Source organism: Triturus cristatus, chromosome 9, assembly GCF_964204655.1.
Source record: "Triturus cristatus chromosome 9, aTriCri1.1, whole genome shotgun sequence".
Classification (NCBI taxonomy): domain Eukaryota; kingdom Metazoa; phylum Chordata; class Amphibia; order Caudata; family Salamandridae; genus Triturus; species Triturus cristatus.
In genome coordinates this window covers 727,100,120-727,117,133 of record NC_140592.1, presented here as the reverse complement: position 1 = coordinate 727,117,133, position 17,014 = coordinate 727,100,120, and the positions used below count along the sequence as shown (strand labels likewise).

At 45.8% G+C, this 17,014-nt stretch overlaps 1 protein-coding gene across 2 annotated transcripts in view; it reads right to left on the bottom strand.

Annotated features, from left to right (window-relative positions):
- LTBP3 (latent transforming growth factor beta binding protein 3) overlaps window positions 1-17,014 on the bottom strand; it is a 375,622-nt gene that overhangs the window by 125,198 nt on the left and 233,410 nt on the right. For both annotated transcript variants that reach the window (XM_085625923.1, XM_085625924.1), the window contains exon 23: window positions 13,012-13,149. In XM_085625923.1, coding sequence (XP_085482049.1) covers window positions 13,012-13,149 — 138 coding nt within the window. The remainder of the gene's footprint in view (window positions 1-13,011; window positions 13,150-17,014) is intronic.

The following is a 17,014-nucleotide window of genomic DNA, read 5'->3' as shown; positions in this document are numbered from 1 at the left end:
CGTCGGCGGAATTGTTAGAGGACTATCACGTCAGAGAAGGTTGGTCAAGCTATTCAGTGGCTTAAACTACGCAAGGCCCCGGGACCAGACAGCCTCACAGCACACTTCTACAAGTGTTACGCTGCCGAACTGATTCCACAGTTGACCTCCCTATTCAATGCCATAGCGCGAGACGCTAAAGTGTCGGCCTCAATGGCCGGGGCGGTCATCTCTGTCATCCCGAAACTGGGGAAGGACCCTCAACTGTGCGCTTTATACCGACCTATAGCGCTCCTTAACTTAGACGCCAAGCTTTACTCCTCAATCTTGGCTGACAGACTTGAGAACCTGATGCCCATCCTCATTCACCCGGATCAGTCCGGCTTTATCAAGGGTCGGCAAACACACAACAATTTTTGCTGCACTATCCACCTTCTAGAAAAAGTCTCTAAATTTCAAATTCCTGCTATCCTGGTGGGACTCGATGCTGAAAAGGCTTTTGATAGGGTAGACTGGTCCTTCCTTTTTCTCACTATGCAAAAATTCGGCTTTGGGGAAGGGTTTCTTAATATGGTCCAGGCCAACTACTACCTTCCGCAATCGAGAGTCTTGGTTAATGGGCACCAGTCTCTCCCCTTTGACCTCAGCAGAGGCACGCGCCAGAGATGCCCGCTCTCCCCCCTTCTATTTGTCCTCAGCATCGAACCCCTGGCCACGAGATTTTGAGTCAACAAGGCGATACGAGGCATACGCTTCAGTGGCACAGACCACAAAGCCTCCTTCTTCACGGACGATGTCCTTTTGACGCTCCTGGAACCGTCCACCTCTCTCTGGGCAGTGCAGGATGAACGTCACAACTTTGAGCGGGTCTCCGGTTTCAAAGTTAACCTCTCCAAATCCTCCATACTTAACCTCACTCTCTCAGAGGCAGCCGCGGCAAACCTACGGGGCCACACTACGCTGCAATGGGCCAAGCGCTCCTTGCTCTACCTAAGAGTTCACCTTACTCCTAAAATCAGAGACCTCTATAAGGCGAACTTCCCCCCATTGGAAACTCTGCTTAACCGGGCCTTTAAAAGATGGAAGCCCTTATACATTTCCTGGCTGGGGAGGATCAACGTCGTCAAGATGGTGGCGCAGCCAAAGCTTCTCTATCTTTTCCAGGCGCTTCCCATAGCGTTAGAACGGAATGTTTTTGCCATGCCTACGTACCTCGGTCACCAAGTTTATCTGGCAGGGAGGGAGAGCTTGCCTTCCCTTCCAGGTTCTGCAGCATCCCAGGAGGAGTGGAGGTGTTGCTCTCCCTGATTTCTAACTTTATTATCAAGCAGCCCAACTGAGGGTAATACTAGAATGGAAGGTGAGAGAATCGGAAAAACATTGGCTGCACATGGATCGGGCCATTGTGGGTCACACCATCTGGGATGGCCCATGGAAACCGAAACCCAACAGACCAGCGAATGCATATCTCAGCACACCTACTTGCACCACACTCACTGTATTGGATCAGGTCATGAAACGGGAGGGCTGGACTACTTTCCCCTCTCCTTATACCCCCATCCATTTCAATCCGGCCTTTCCCCCAGCAATGAAAGAGGGACCCTTTGATAGTTGGCGAGAGGGCGGCTGTCTGAAACTGTCAGATCTTTTCCACAATTTCGAAGTGCGGACATTTGACACCTGCAAACAGGAATTCCTGATTTTACACAAGGAACACTATCACTACTTACAACTCAAGCACTGAGCTACCCTCCCTCACATTAGAGATGCGGCTACCAGGGAACTTACGGCTATGGAATGACTAGTTCTCAAGGCAGAAAGCATGAAAGGGGTGATTTCCTCCTTGTATGGCCTACTACTTACCACTTTAAACACACCCCAAGCGCGCTATATGTCCTTCTGGGAGCAGGTGCTGGGTCGGGTGGTCACAAATACTGAATGCAAACATTTGTGGGGCGACATTCCCAAATATAACCACTCGATAGCTTTACGGGAAGCACACTACAAGACACTACTGGACTGGTACCTTTACCCCCCCAAACTCAAAAGAATCTTTCCTGACAACTTAGATCTCTGCTGGCGGGGCTGTGGGCTGCAGGTAGACTTACGCCACATCTGGTGGGATTGTCCGGGCATCCGGCTTTTTTGGGAAGAAATCCTCTCTCATATTAAAGATATTCTGGGTTACCCCATCCCGACTTCCGTGGAGGGAAAATTGCTGGGCCTTAGGGACCCCGCTCTGGAGAACCAAACGAAATCGGATAAATCGATTCTGTGGGCATGCTTGGGGGCGGCGAAACTTACGATAGGGTTTGGAAAAAGAAGGCCGCACCGGAGATCTCACTTTGGCATGCTCGGTTGTGGAGAATCCTCTCTACGGAGCGCCTGGCGGACATCTTCCGGGACAACCCTAAGTCCTTTGACAATAAGTGGGGCCCATTGGTATCCTATCTTTCTAGCGGTTTACCCTCGGCAGTTTGCCCTCCCTCCTTGAGGTCCATGCACCTCTTCCAGCTCTAATCCCCCCGTCACGACCTGCCTATTTAGCACGCTACCTCACGCACAGCTTTGATCCTGCGACTGCGAGGGCGCATACACACCTCATTTACGTGCCGTCATTTTCCTCCTTTGATTTCTTCATCACCACCTGGGTTTGGGAGAGGGGAGGGATGGGGGGGGGGTTTCTGGTTTGGGATCTTGGATGGTTTTTTATCGTTACTTAAGTGGTCCCCGTCGGGATCTAAACCCTAGGTATAAAATGGTTCTCAGCATTTAAGACCACAGGGGGGCTGTTGCGGACCTGGAGCCTTATGCAACTGAACCTCCACTAGCTGTCAGACTCGAATCTTGGTTCTGTATACCCCACTGTACTTCATATGTGTTCTTACTCATAATGCTGAATAAAAAGACTTTTGAGAAAAGAGTGGGGCTCAGGGATGAGCCCTGGGGCACCCCACATGGGAGCCTAAAACATCTTGATTTAAAACCGCCTACTTCAACAAATTGTTCCCAATCAAGCAAAAATGACTCAAGGAGTGCCAGAGCTGGGCCTGCTACCCCTGCCTCTTGAAGCCGATATATTAAGGTGCCGTGGTCTACCGCATCAAAGGCAGCTGACAAATCTAGCAGTATCAAAGCTGCCGATCCTCCCTTGTCAACTGCGAGTCTAATTTCCTCAGTAGCAGTGATCAAGGCCAGTTCAGTACTACGTTGGGCTCTAAAACCATACTGGGTGGAATCCAGAACCTGATTATTCTCAATAAAGGTGACTAATTGTGATTCATATGTTTCTCTAGAATCTTCGCTGGTAGAGGTAAGCGGGAGATAGGACAATAATTTCCTACATCTGTTTTATCCAAATTGTTTTTTTAAAAGAGGTAAAATAGATGTCTTTTTCCACAACAAGGGGAAAGTCGCAGTTTTAATAGCGGAGTTAAGAACCTCCATGAGTGGACGTGCGACTGTCTCCACTAGCATAGGACTTACTCTGGGAGGACATGGATCCAACGGGGATCCAGACTTAGTTGCTAAAAGGATTTTTACGATTTGTTCATAAGAGATTGATGTAAAATTTAAAAAACAGAATGGATTGAGTTCAGGGGCTGAGATGGGTAAGTCTAAGAGTGGATTTACAATATCAGTTGGTGGAGCCTGAACACTCTGGGGATTTACCGACCGTGCCGTGAAGGTGTTATAAATGGAAGAAACTTTATCACAAAAATAGGAGGCCAAATTATCGCAAAAAGCTTGATCTATTATGCTTTGACTAGTCTCCTGCAAAAGGCTAAGTTTCAAAACTGTTGCAAAAAGCTCTTTGGAGTTGTTCTGTGCTCCTTCTATTCTTTCTGAGAAATAGCTGATTTTAGTATTCTTAACCAATTCTTTATATTGTGCCAGTCTTGACATGTATATTTCTTTTTCCCTGGGATCGTAGTGTTTGCACCAGCATCTTTATTGACTATGGCAGAGTCTTCTTAATATTCTTAGTTCTTCAGAGAACCAAGGTTCAGTAGGTGTAGTCCTGCTGATTTTCCCAGCTCTCTGGGGGATGGTGGTACGTGCCGCTGCTGAAATCAAGTTGTAGTATTGTAAAGAGGCTACTTCTGGATCTCTGGAGAGGCAGGGTTTGCTCTGACTCAGTTGATTAGAAAATTCAGTTTGATCAAATCGCTGCCACAAGTAGCTTTTATGGCTACTAGCTGAACCATGCTTAGAGCCAGTTGAAAGCAGCAGATCGAGGGTTAACATCACTGCAGAATGGTCCGACCAGTGAATTTGTAAGTTGCTATTAAATTTCAACAGGGGACAATTTGAGAAAACGGTGGCACGCAATGTGAGTGGGTCCTACTACAATCAGGTCTAGGCCTGCACCTGTCACTAGGTTCAGAGAATCTTTGTAAGAAGTGTTATCTAGATGGAAATTAAAATCACCTAAAATGGTGAAGTCTTGAGAATTTACTTTGGGTTCCAAGAGCTGGTCTATGGTTTGCATAAAATTAGTTCTAGATCCACTATAATATTGCTGCCACCATTTATGGGTCCTAAACCCATATTTGCCTTTTCCTGTTCTATGACCAGTATCCTGTCCTCCAGCGCTATTCAGTGGGCCAATCATTCAAGAAGAATCTCCTCCTCCGAGGGTTCTTCTGTGTAATTTGAGCGACCTGAGCCATCCTTGTTGGAGGCAGGTGCCCTTGGTACATTGGATCGTTTTTGATGTAAAGGTGAAGTGTCCTCTCCTAGTTGAGGCATATTTGGCTCATCCTTCTCACTCACTCCGCCCTGGTTATCAGGGTCAGGGGCCTTATCCGTAGGATGGGCAAACTAATACTCTGCCAACAGCTTCTCAAGTGTTACAGCAGGGGCGGCTCCTCTGCTAAGGGGAGGTGTATTGCCCCACTGGAAAATATAAAATTATAATAATGCATTGTTATTATCATTTTATTTTTCTGTCGTTGCCTAGCTGGTTCAGGCGTGGCTGCTAAGGGGAGGAGTGGTGAGCACTCTTTTAAGTTTGCATGACGGTTTGACCGGCCGTGTTGGTTCGGCGAAACTGTCATGCACACTTCGCATGTTCTCCACCGGGCTGTAATGCACAGCCTTGGTGAAGAACATGCCCATGCTCCCAGTCCCCATCTGAGTGCCGGACCACAGCAACCAGCTATCACAGCGCTGCTATCAGTGTCGTGATTTGGCTAGGGGAATCTGGAGCCTGGGTGCTTTCTGTTACTGCTTCCTGTCCCTGGAGTCCTAGAGGCGGGCGAAGAGGACCGAGAGGTGGCAGCTGGCAGGTCGGTAAGTGATTTCAAAAATGTTTTTTTTCATTCCCCACTGTGACCCCCTCCCCCTCCACTGCCATTAAGTAGCAGCCACCACTGCATTACAGTAGTAGTGTTTGAGCCTGTTTTTATTTTGTACCCTTTGCAGAGGGTTCTTACCTGTTTAAAGGTAAGCTACAGATAAGAGGTAATGTCGAGCTCCTTAGCCACAACCTCTGTGTTGTCCATTATTCTACTAAAGTTAAGACCTTTTTGGCGCTACAAAAATCATGACACATTTTTTCTTGGTCCTAACTATAGTAAGTTTTTAAATAATAAACAGTTTTAAACTTCAGGGACTTAACCAAGTTCCTAACATCAATTTTATAAGTTTAGGAAAAAATCGACAACCGAGTCGGCGATGCTGCGAGCGCACGCTGATTTTTTAAAATGTTATTGAACTTATCTCATCATATGCCGACTTCCCTGACTCTTACCCTGCCCCACCGCTGCCTCACCGCTCTTACCTGTGCCGGCCGTGACTAAGTCACTGTGCAGAGAGTCCAGTGAGTCCCCAATTAGTTTACAGAGGCTAAAGTTGATAATACTAATGCTATCTTTTGTGGTAGTGTGGGCGAGGAGTTAGGGTTATCAGAGGGTAGTCCTGAGCATTAGTTGTACTCACAGATGCTATAAATGAGACACGCACTCAAAGAATAAATCCAAGACCAAATTAGAAAAATAACACTTCTTTTTATATATATTTCAAATTCAAGAATTTAGTTTGAAGGTAAGTACAGTTTTCGATAAAAATATGTACAAATAAGAAAACGTTCAAACCTGTGCACTTTTACGCACAATGCAATTCAATGGGAGGAAAAGTCAAAGATGCACAAAGGTAGATACAGTCAGTTTCAGGGGTTCATCTTCAGGGATCGTAGTAGCAGTGGGCCAAAGTTCAAAGTACTACCAGCCATTCTTTGGGAACCGCCCAGCCTCTACCAGGAGCAGGGTGATGGTGAGGCTGGTAGCTGGTGCTACTGAGAAGGGGAGCCACCTGAAAAGTGGCTGTACAGGGGGACTTGTGGGCAAGCATGAAGGTTCCCAAATGGGGGCTGAGGTCGCAAGCGGTCTTGGAGCATGGGAGCCCAGCTTGTTCATTGGGACCTTGCTTGGGTGCAGAGTGGTTAGGTCGGCTCGGCACGAAAAGATGCACCTCGCAGTCGGGAACAAACAGCTGGCAGGGGCAAAATCAAAGCAGCTGGACTATTCTCGAAGTAGGTCTCAGCGATGCCGACGTGCCTCGATGGCTTGGTCCTGGTGGAGTGAGAATCCGGACTGGACTCTTGCTGTTGGTGATTGGTGCAGGGCGTTCGGTACACTGTGGGTTGGTGCTGCACGGCTCCGGTTGGTCCTGGTGTCTTCACACTTGGTGGGGAGACCTATCTGACCTTCAAGAGCACGAGTATCCTTCTCCTGGTCATCTGTGGCATCGGTTGGGCTGCAAGGCAGTGGACCGGACTCTGCTTGTCTGTGCCTGCGGACTGCAGGGGAGGAGCTCCTCTACTCCAAGGGAGATTTTCGGTGCTTGTTGAAGTGCTGGCAGGTTACCCAAGGCTTTGGTAGTTCTCCAGCTCGCAAGACAAGTCACTCTGTTTCAAATGTTGAGAGAGGGCTGAGGACGGCAGAGTTTTGCGCCAAAGTCCAAAGTTCTGCTGCAGTTCTTGCCAGGCAGTAACTCTTTTTCATCTTTCTTCTGTTGATCCATAGCATCTGAATTCTTGAGTTCAGGGGTTCCACCTAAATACAAAATTTAGGGGTGTTATGGGCTACCTACCTTTAGGGTGTCTACACTGTGAGAAAGTGCCATCTTTCTTGCATGGTATGCCCCCACTTTTTGCTGAATTGCTAACTGTACTTTGACTGAGTGTGCCCTGTGCTCCTGCTAATCAGGTGCCCAGGGCCTATGTTCCTTCCCTAAAAACCTAAAACCAAAATTGGCAAACCCTGGCTACATGTCAGCCCCTGGTAAATGGTACAAGAGGTACCAGATAGGGCAGGACACTGTGGTATACTTGGGCCACCTTGTAGGTGGAGGCCAGGTACAGCTCTTACAAACCAAGATCCAGGCCATCATGGACTGGATAGCTCCAACAACCCAGACCCAAGTTAGGGCATTCCTCGGCTTGACTAGGTACTCCAGGAGGTTTGCGAAGGGATATGGGTCCATTGTGACTCCCCTCACAGAACTCACCTCCAAGAAGATGCCCAAGAAGGTTAACTGGACAGTTAGTTGCCAAAAGGCTTTTGACACCCTGAAAGAAGCAATGTGCTCGCCAATTCTAAAAGCTCCAGATTATGCCAATCAGTTCATAGTGCAGACTGATGCCTCTGAGCTAGGGATAGGAGTGGTCCTATCCCAGACCAATGATGAAGGCCAAGACCAACCTGTTGCTTTTATAAGCAGGAGGCTACTCCCCAGAGAGCAGCGTTGGAGTGCCATTGAGAGGGAGGCCTTTGCTGTGGTTTGGTCCCTGAAGAAGTTGAGGCCATACTTGTTTGGTACTCACTTCCTGGTTCAAACTGACCACAGACCTCTCAGATGGCTAATGCAGACGAAAGGGGAAAATCCAAAACTACTAAGGTGGTCCATCTCCCTACAGGGAATGGACTTTGAAGTGGAACACAGACCAGGGACTGCCCATGCCAACGCAGATGGACTTTCCAGGTCCTCCCACTTAGACAATGAAGACTCCATAGGGCAAGGTTAGTCTCATCACCTTTCATTTTGGGGGGGGGGGGGGGGGGTTGTGTGAGAAAAGTGCCATCTTTCTGCATGGTATGCCCCCACTTTCTGCTGAATTGCTGACTGTTTTTTGACTGAGTGTGCCCTGGGCTCCTGCCAAACAGATGCCCAGGGCCTATGTTCCTTCCCTAACACCCAAATTGGCAAACCCTGGCCACATGTCAGCCCCTGGCAAATGGTACCCTAGGTACCCAGGGCCTTGTGACCAGGCAAGGCCTCTAAGGGTTGCAGCACTTATTGTGCCACCCTTAGAGGCCCTGTACCCTGACACAAACACACTGCCCTTGCAGGCTGAGTGTCTGGGTACAAGACAAAACAAAGAGTCGACATGGCACACATCCCTGTGTGCCATGCCCACAACCTACACTGCCCTGGCATACATCAGCCAACCCTCTAGCTGGGTGCCCTACGCTAGTGGTGTGGGCACAGGAGCATGAGCCCTGTGCCCCTACAGTACCCGGGTCCATTCCTGGGCACTGTAAGTGCACTGCTGCCATTTTAGAGTATATGGTGCTGGGAGCTCGTCAAACACGAACTCCACAGCACCATAATGGCAACATTGAAGACTGAGAAGTTTGGTATCAAACTTCTCAGCACATTAAACCCGCACTAATGCCAGTGTGGGATTTAATGTGCAAAGCACTACAGAGGGCATCTTAGAGATGCCCCTGAAACCGAACCTACAATCCAATTCAAGCAGACATGTTGCTGGACCCCTGGGTGGAGAGCCCCCGCTCTCCTGGGCCTGCAACAATGCACATCCTGGGCGAGGTGCTAGTTCTCCTCCCCCAGGAAGGGCAGGGAGAAGGATAGGGGGTTACCCACCCCAGGACAGGGACCCATTGGTCCCTGCCCTTTACCTACCTGTAACACCCCTAAATCTAGTATTTAGGGGCACCCAGAACCTTCCCTCCTCAGATTCCAGATTCCGAAAAAGCAAAGAAGAACAAGAAGAAGACCTGCAGTGCAGCTGCTAAGAAGAGGAAGACACCAACTGCTTTAGCCCCAGCCCTAACGGCCTGTCGACCGTCAAACCTGCTCCTGCTAAATCCTGGCACCTCCTGTGGCCAGCAACCTCACAAACCCCGGAGGACCTGGCTACCTCGTGACTCTGAGCATCTGGGACTCCCATGAGTTGTGGCTCTGCTCAAAGCAATTTTCTAACCCCTGGCATCAGCCCGGAACCGCGAATCCTGCACACTCTGCACACGCCAAGCCTGGCCTGTGCCGGAGTGGACAAAGACCCCGAGGACGTCCCCCCGGCGACTGTGACCCCAAATCCGGCACCCAAGGACCGACCTCGACGCTCCTGATGACGCCTGCAGCCTCAGAACCAGGGACCCCCCCCCAACCGCGATTAACAGAGGGTAAGATTTCCCAACATCAAAAGGCACCCCTGCACCCGGCGCCCTGCGGCCCTCTGTGCCCGACTCCTGGGTACCCACCTATCCTCCAACTACCCAACTTACCTCTCGAAGTGGTGGTGGCACCTGAAGAATCTTCGGCCCGAGCTTGCAGCCTTGGTTCGTCCTTGAGCTCTCCCATTGAAATCCATTGAGCGCCCGAAGGCTCAAAAGCACCCTGCACCCAGCCGCCCGAGTGGCCCTGGCAGTGCAACTTCTACTCCTACATACTTCCCCATTTGCCCTGAGCAAGTGACCAGGAGCTCAGCTCCCACAGCCGCGTGGCCTGCTAGTCAGCAGCCACCAACCAAGGCCCCCCTGCCTCCCATAGGATAACATTGGGCCAACTCACTCTGCACCCGGCTGCCCCTGTGCCGCTGAAGGTATACCAACTGCACTTACCTGACCCTGGGAGACCCCTGAGTCTATGCCCAGAACCTTAACTCTGCCAGTCGAGTACTTACCCAAAAGCTGATAACTCACTTTTCTTCCATAGGGTAACATTGACTGGCTTCTTCTGAAATTTCTTCTAAGTGTGGAGTTTCTAAACTTTAAAATATTCACCTAAAATCAACCGAGTAACGAAAACGGAAATACTCACCTGCTATTAGGAGAGATCCCAGTGCTTGATCTTGGTGCCCAGCACTGATCCTGAAAAGTACTTACAACCGTACTTACCACTAACTCAATTTTCTCCCATAGGAAATCATTGACTGTTTTTCTGTGAAATTTGTCGATTTTGCAAACTTATAAATATTCCTTAAAAATTGCCTGTATAACTTAAACGCAGTTTCTCAACTGCTTACAGGTGGTACACTAGTGCTGGATCCAGGATCCAACACTGACCTAGAAAAAGTACCCATAACCCCACTTACCTGCTAAGTGAATTTCCTTCCATAGGATAACATTGGTAATTTGATTAGAAAAAGTTTCTGTCAACTTTTACAATACCAAAATATTGTTTAAAAATCACAACAGTGACTTAACCGAATTTACTCACTTGTTTCCAAGGACTGTCCCAGGACTGAATCTAGGATCCAGTCCTGGAGTTAGAAAAGTAATCCTGAAAGTAATCAAGTGCACATAACTTAAAATTTCCATTGAGCTCAATGTATTATTGTATTTGAAATTGTGTTGCCTATTGCAACAACCTGTAACTATTACCTACAAAAGTCTTTAACTAAAGCATCTCATTCTGAGAAAGTATATTTGATACCTATTGTTGGTTCTAAAATAAATCAACCATATATTTTTTATATAAACCGTTGGCCTAGAGTTCAGTTCTTGAGTGTGTGAGACCATTTGCTGACTGAGTGTGAACAACCAATGCTTTACACTGTCCTCTGATACTGCCTTACTGCTCGACCAAGCTACCACTTTAGAGAGTAAGGTTATATCTAACTTTAACCTCTGCCAAACCTCTGGGGACTGTGGACTCTGTACACACTGTACCTATTTGGGAACAGTATATACAGAGCCACTTTCTCACATACACCTTCTATATGAATATATCCTGTGGAAAGTGTGCATCACCCTGACCCTAGAATGCCAATTCTGTCCAAAACAACATGGGGGAATTAGAAAAGTGGGGTCCACATCAGTTGGCCTGTCCTAAGGGTGGTGCTGTCTGAATGTGGGCACAACTCCTAATTTAACTAATTTTCCCTCCTGACTTTCTGCCAAAAAGTGGGGTCAGGACAGAGGGTGGAAACTTCACTATATGGAGAGGCCCAGGGTCACATAACAAAGGAGGCAGCCTTTGAAGCTTCCTGCCCTGGAATGCCCATCGTGTTTGGAGGAAGTGTGAACACCTTTGCCCAGAGCAGGCTTTGTTCTTGTTTTCTGAGAGCGAAGGCTCTCACCTCAGGAGGTCAGAAATCTGTCTATGGTGGTTGGCTGGTAGAAACCAGTCAACCAACACATAAGTAGATGGTAGGTTTTCAGGGGGCACCTCTAAGGTGCCCTCTGGGTGCATTTATTATAAATCCAGCACTGAGTTCATTAAGACGAGGTATTTGGTGCCAAACACCTTGGGGTACAGTGAAGCCATCATGTAGTTGTGGAACTTGTAATGACGAATGTCCAGCCCATGTACTCGTCTTGGCTTCCCTGTGCACTTGTGATATCTAAGAATTGACAGGGACACATCCACTCGCACAGATATGCCCACAAATGGAGTATAGTGCACCCTGCCTTAGGGCTGTAAGGCCTGCTGTAGGGGTGACTTACCTATACCGCTTGTAGTGATTTGCAGGCATGGCACACAGGGATGTGTGTCGTGTGGACTCTTTATTCTTCTCTGCACCAAGACAAGTAGGCTGCAATGGAAGTTTGCATGAGCTTGTTGAGGGATCCCTTAGGGTGGCACAGTTCATGCTGCAGCCCAGGTGGACCCTCTTCAGTCACAATGCCCTAGGTACTAGGGTTTCCATTTACTAGGGACTTACAGTGGGGTTGAAGATGTGCCAATTGTGGAACAATTGTATAGTTTTAGGGAAAGAACACTGGTGCTGGGGACCTGGTTAGCAGGAACCTAGCACACACTCAAGTCAAAACTGCGCCAGATACCAGGCAAAAAGTGGTGGGTAACCATGCAAAAAGAGGCACTTTCCTACTGTATACTACATCAAAAGCCAGCTTCTTGCACCTCTTTTGGAGGATTCAGACATATTCAGATCAAGAAAATCCTAGTGATGATGGGTATTTTATCAGAAATGAAGAAATTGTAAAATGCCAAGGAATCTGTGACTGACCTCCTTAACACATGATGTGAGGACAAAATCTGAGCTGACCTGTATGGAGAAGCGTGAATACTGTGCTTTATTCTGACTGGCTGAGGTTTAGACTTTTTGAAATTGTGTGACGTTTAAATTTGAAACCATGTTAAAGTTTAACACTGCACTGTTATCTATGATTACCGTGGGACTTTCAGCTCGACAATGGAACGATTCAACCACGTGAATCTATGAAGGATCCAAAACAGGATAATATGATTTTTCACCATTCTTTCCACAGACTTTTCCTGTTTTTCTCTCAGAAATTGGAAAATATTCCCACAGATTTTCAAGTACTTTTCAACACATATCAACTGCCTCTAATCAAAAATGTGTGTTTATTGACAGCAGTCTAGACTAAGGGCCCATACAACTTAACAGCTGCGAAAGCATAGATCCACTGTTTATAAAAATAGATTTAGGTTCATTACCACCCATTAATGGAACTCACAAGTCCGCTTCACAACTACCCATGTGCTAAATCTGAAGATCCCAGGGGCACTGGGAAATATATGCAAAACATTTTTAAAATCTACCAGCACATGGTACCTTTTTTAGACTGTGCATGCCTAGTGGCACTCAGATCACTCAGACCTTCTCTTAGTCACTGCCAACAATCTTAGGCTGGGCATGCTCAATGACTGTAATGATCTAGACATTGTTTTTTAGGTTGCGTTTGCTTAGTAACTCGAAATGCTCATTTATTTGACATTTCATCTGCACTGCAGCTTTCTGACACTCATCAACCTTACTTGCCATTTCTTCTGGGATTCATGTGTGTGCTAACTCACCGATTTCACTCAAGGATTGACATTTCTTCAGGGCTGCAGTGTAAACAGTAGATGGAGGACAGCTGCATTGGTAGGATCCCTGTGTGTTGATGCACAGACCATTGACACAATTTGACTTATCCAGACACTCATCCACATCTGCATCAAGGGGAAAAATCAAGAGGTGAAAAAAACACAATTTAAATTACCAGTACTTGCAGTATCAGTGAGGGCTCCTGGGTTGCCCAAAATATGAGCCCATGGGCAACAGTGTATACCTACTTCTTATTAGACTGAATCCTGGATTTAACACTAGAAGTGCACATGCTAGCAAGAATATATTTCACAATCCAAATATAATGCAAGGGAGACTGCTGGTATATGCAGGGCACACCATTTCTTTTGAGAGTTCACATAGTCTCAGTAAGCATCTCCCAATTTAATGGAGAACACATCACACTCTGTGGGCATACTGACTACATGAACGTCATGGTAAAAACACCTCCTGGTCCGTGCCCCTGATGAAAACATCTTCAAATCTTGCAACTCAGTTACAGTATGCCTATTTTCTGGACATCTGTAATAGTGTCCTGCCAGGTCTGTCACACACAATGACAGCATCTTCTCATATCCCACCCTCAGTGAAAGCATGTTTCAGTCTCAGGGGGAGAACATCTTACCTTCAGTGAAAGCTTCTCCTGGCCTCTGACCATCACCTACTTTGGGTCCTAGTTTTTACTTTTACAAATCCACTGTTCATGTCATTGCACGTCGCCCAAACACCATTATTCCTATTTTGCCAGGTACTCAGTTCTTGTACTCATGCATTTGCCCACTGACCAGAATAATGTGATGTGATATAAGAAAATATAGATGAAATGATGCCTGCCCGCACTGGAAAGGGGGGTTAAGGAACTATATTTCTGAGTTTATTTGAGTAGAACCACATGAAATTCAGAACTGCTGGATTAAGGGATTGCCTGCTCTACTTGACATAACGCCTGGTTGGTATGACTCCTTCGGGAGAGCTATGTCCAATCAAAGTCAATGTGTACAATGGCCAAAGCTCCGTAAACGGGTAAATATATCAAATTTTAACTATTTTACACCATTTTAACTTTAAAACTTATTGTGATGGTGACAATGGTATGTTTTTTTAAAACAACTTATACAAACATTTAAAAAAATTAAAACATATACTTTAAAATGTTTGCAAAAATTAAACCAAATATAAAAAACACAATTATTAAAACATAAATAAAAAACGAACAAAAGTTATTGTAATAACAAACATTAGATATTAAACTTTTAGAAAATGTTTGCAATAAAAACAAAAAACAACCATTATTAAAAATGAAATAATACATAATTTACAATAAATTTACTTTTATAATTAAAACAAAAAATACACATTAAAACAACTTAAACAAATGAAAAAATAGACTTGGAGGGGTAAAATTCCCTATTTTCACTCCATCATGAGAAATGGTAGGGAATGTATTGGACTTTGGAGGGGTCAGATTTACTACTCCCATGCCAACAAAAGGAAGAGTAGGTAATGTGCTGGACTTTGAAGAAATTAGATTTACTATTCCTACTCCAACATAAGCAAAAGTAGGGAAAGTGGTGGACTTTGGAAGGGTTACATTTATTATTACCACTCCAGCAACAGTGAAGAAAGTGATGGACTTTGGAGGGGATATGGGCTTTGAAGGGGTTAGATTTACCATCATCACTCCAATGTAAGTAACAGTAGGGACTCTGGCAGGGTCAGATTAACTATTCTTTCTCCTACCCGGCTGCAGCAGGCAAAGTGTTGGACCTTGAAGGGGTCAAATTTACTATTACTACCTCACTTTGAGATACAGTAGGGAAAGCGTTGGACTCTAAGGGGTCAAATTTACTATTCACATTCCACCATGAGCAAGAGTAGGGAAAGTCATGGAATTTGAAGGGGGGCGGGGTGGTCAGCCATACTATTCCAACTCAAACCTTCAACAATGAGGAAAGTGTTGGTCACTTGAAGGGTTTATATTTACTTTTATCACTCTGACATAATTAACAGAAGGAAAAGTGTTCGATTTTAATTGAAAATATTATAAAATTATTATTTTTTTGCAAAAAAGTTACATTATCCAAATTATTAAAACAATTAGGAAAATAATACAGTTATCCAATTGTTTAAATTATCTATCAAATTCTGCAGCAAATATTTAAGTAATTCATTATCTAATTCACAAATTAAAATGAATACCAAATTATAACAAATAAAAAACAAAAATTCAAATAGTTCCCACCGTTTTCCACTACAAACCCTACAATCTGCCAAAACAAATGACATAAAATTAGAAAAACCTTCAAATTTATTACCAAAGTAAAAAAAGAAAACACTAAAAAATGTATAAACATAATTAGCAATAAAAATAGTATCTACACTAAAACTAATAAGGAAAATGCTACTTACCAGTATGCATCTGTTGTGGAGCTGCAGATCCTCACACTTGCATTAGATCGCCATCTGGTGTTGGGCTCGGATGCTTGCAGGTTGTTGTTGTCTTGGAAGAAGTCTTTGTCGTCACGAGATAGGTGGCTCCTTCCTTGGACGATAGTGCGCGTGGGCATTGACTCCATCCTTAGATTGTTTTTCGCCATGATGGGAAATGATGGAGTTAGTAGAAAGAAAAAGATGTCCATGTGTGTATATCTGAGTAAGATAGAACTGGAACAGATACAGGTCCCGGGGAGGTGGGTGGGTGTGTGAGGATCTGCAGCTCTACATGCCAAGAACAGATGCATACTGGTAAGTAGCATTTTCCGTTCGAGGCATATGAGCTGCAGATCACACACTTGCATAGACTGTACAGCAGTATCTCCCCTAGCGCTGGTCACCTGTATCGGTTGCAGTAGTTTGAAAGAGAGTTTTAAGAACAGCTTGGCCCACAGAAGCTTGTTGCTTGGCTTGCACATCAACACTATAGTGTTTAGTGAAGGTGTGTGTTGTCGACCATGTTGCTGCCTTACAAATGTCTTCTAGGGGAATGTTCCCTAAGAATGCCATAGAGGCCCCTAGTTTGCGTGTGGAATGCGCCCTAGGGGGAATTGTCAATGAGCGTTTCGCTTCCTGGTAGCATATTTGGATACATTTGACGATCCACCTTGCAATCCCAGCCTTGGAGATGGGATTACCCTTATGTGGTGGGGAGAAAGCTACGAACAGTTGTTTTTTTGGCAAAAGGATTTGGTTCTGTCAATGTAATAAAGCAGGGCTCTTTTTACATCTAGGGCGTGTAGAGCTCTCTCCGCTACGGAGTACGGGTTTGGAAAAAACACTGGTAACACTACTGATTGGTTAAGATGAAATGGAGGGATGACTTTAGGAAGGAATTTTGGGTTTGTTCTGAGAACCACTTTGTTACGATGTAATTGTAAGAATGGTTCTTGGATCTCACTTACTCTTCTAAGAGAGGTGACGGCAATAAGGAAAGCTACTTTCAATGTGAGGAACTGCAGTTCGCATTTATGTAAACGTTCAAATGGGGGTCCCATGAGCCTGGTAAGAACAATATTTAGATTTCACACTGGAGAGGGTGGGAACCTAGGAGGAATGATTCTTTTCAGGCCCTCCATGAAGGCCTTAATTGCAGGGACTCTAAAAAGTGACAAGTGTTGTCTGTTTTGCAGGTAAGCAGCAAGTGCTGCTAGATGTAAACGTATGGATGAGTATGCTAGATTACATCTTTGCAAGTGCAGCAGGTAGCAAATGATATTCTGGATGGAGGCATCCAGTGGATCAATATGGTTGTTGGTGCAGTAAATGGCAAATCTTTTCCATTTTGCAGCATAGCAAGCTCTAGTAGTGGGGCATCTGGCTTCTTTAATGATGTTCATACAGTCCGGTGCTAGGTTAAGGTAACCGAACTCTAGGACTTCAGGAGCCAGACCGCCAGATTCAGCTGACCTGGATCTGGATGTCTGATCTCTCCATGGTTCTGCGTTAGCAGGGATGGGGACAGGCGTAGTTTTT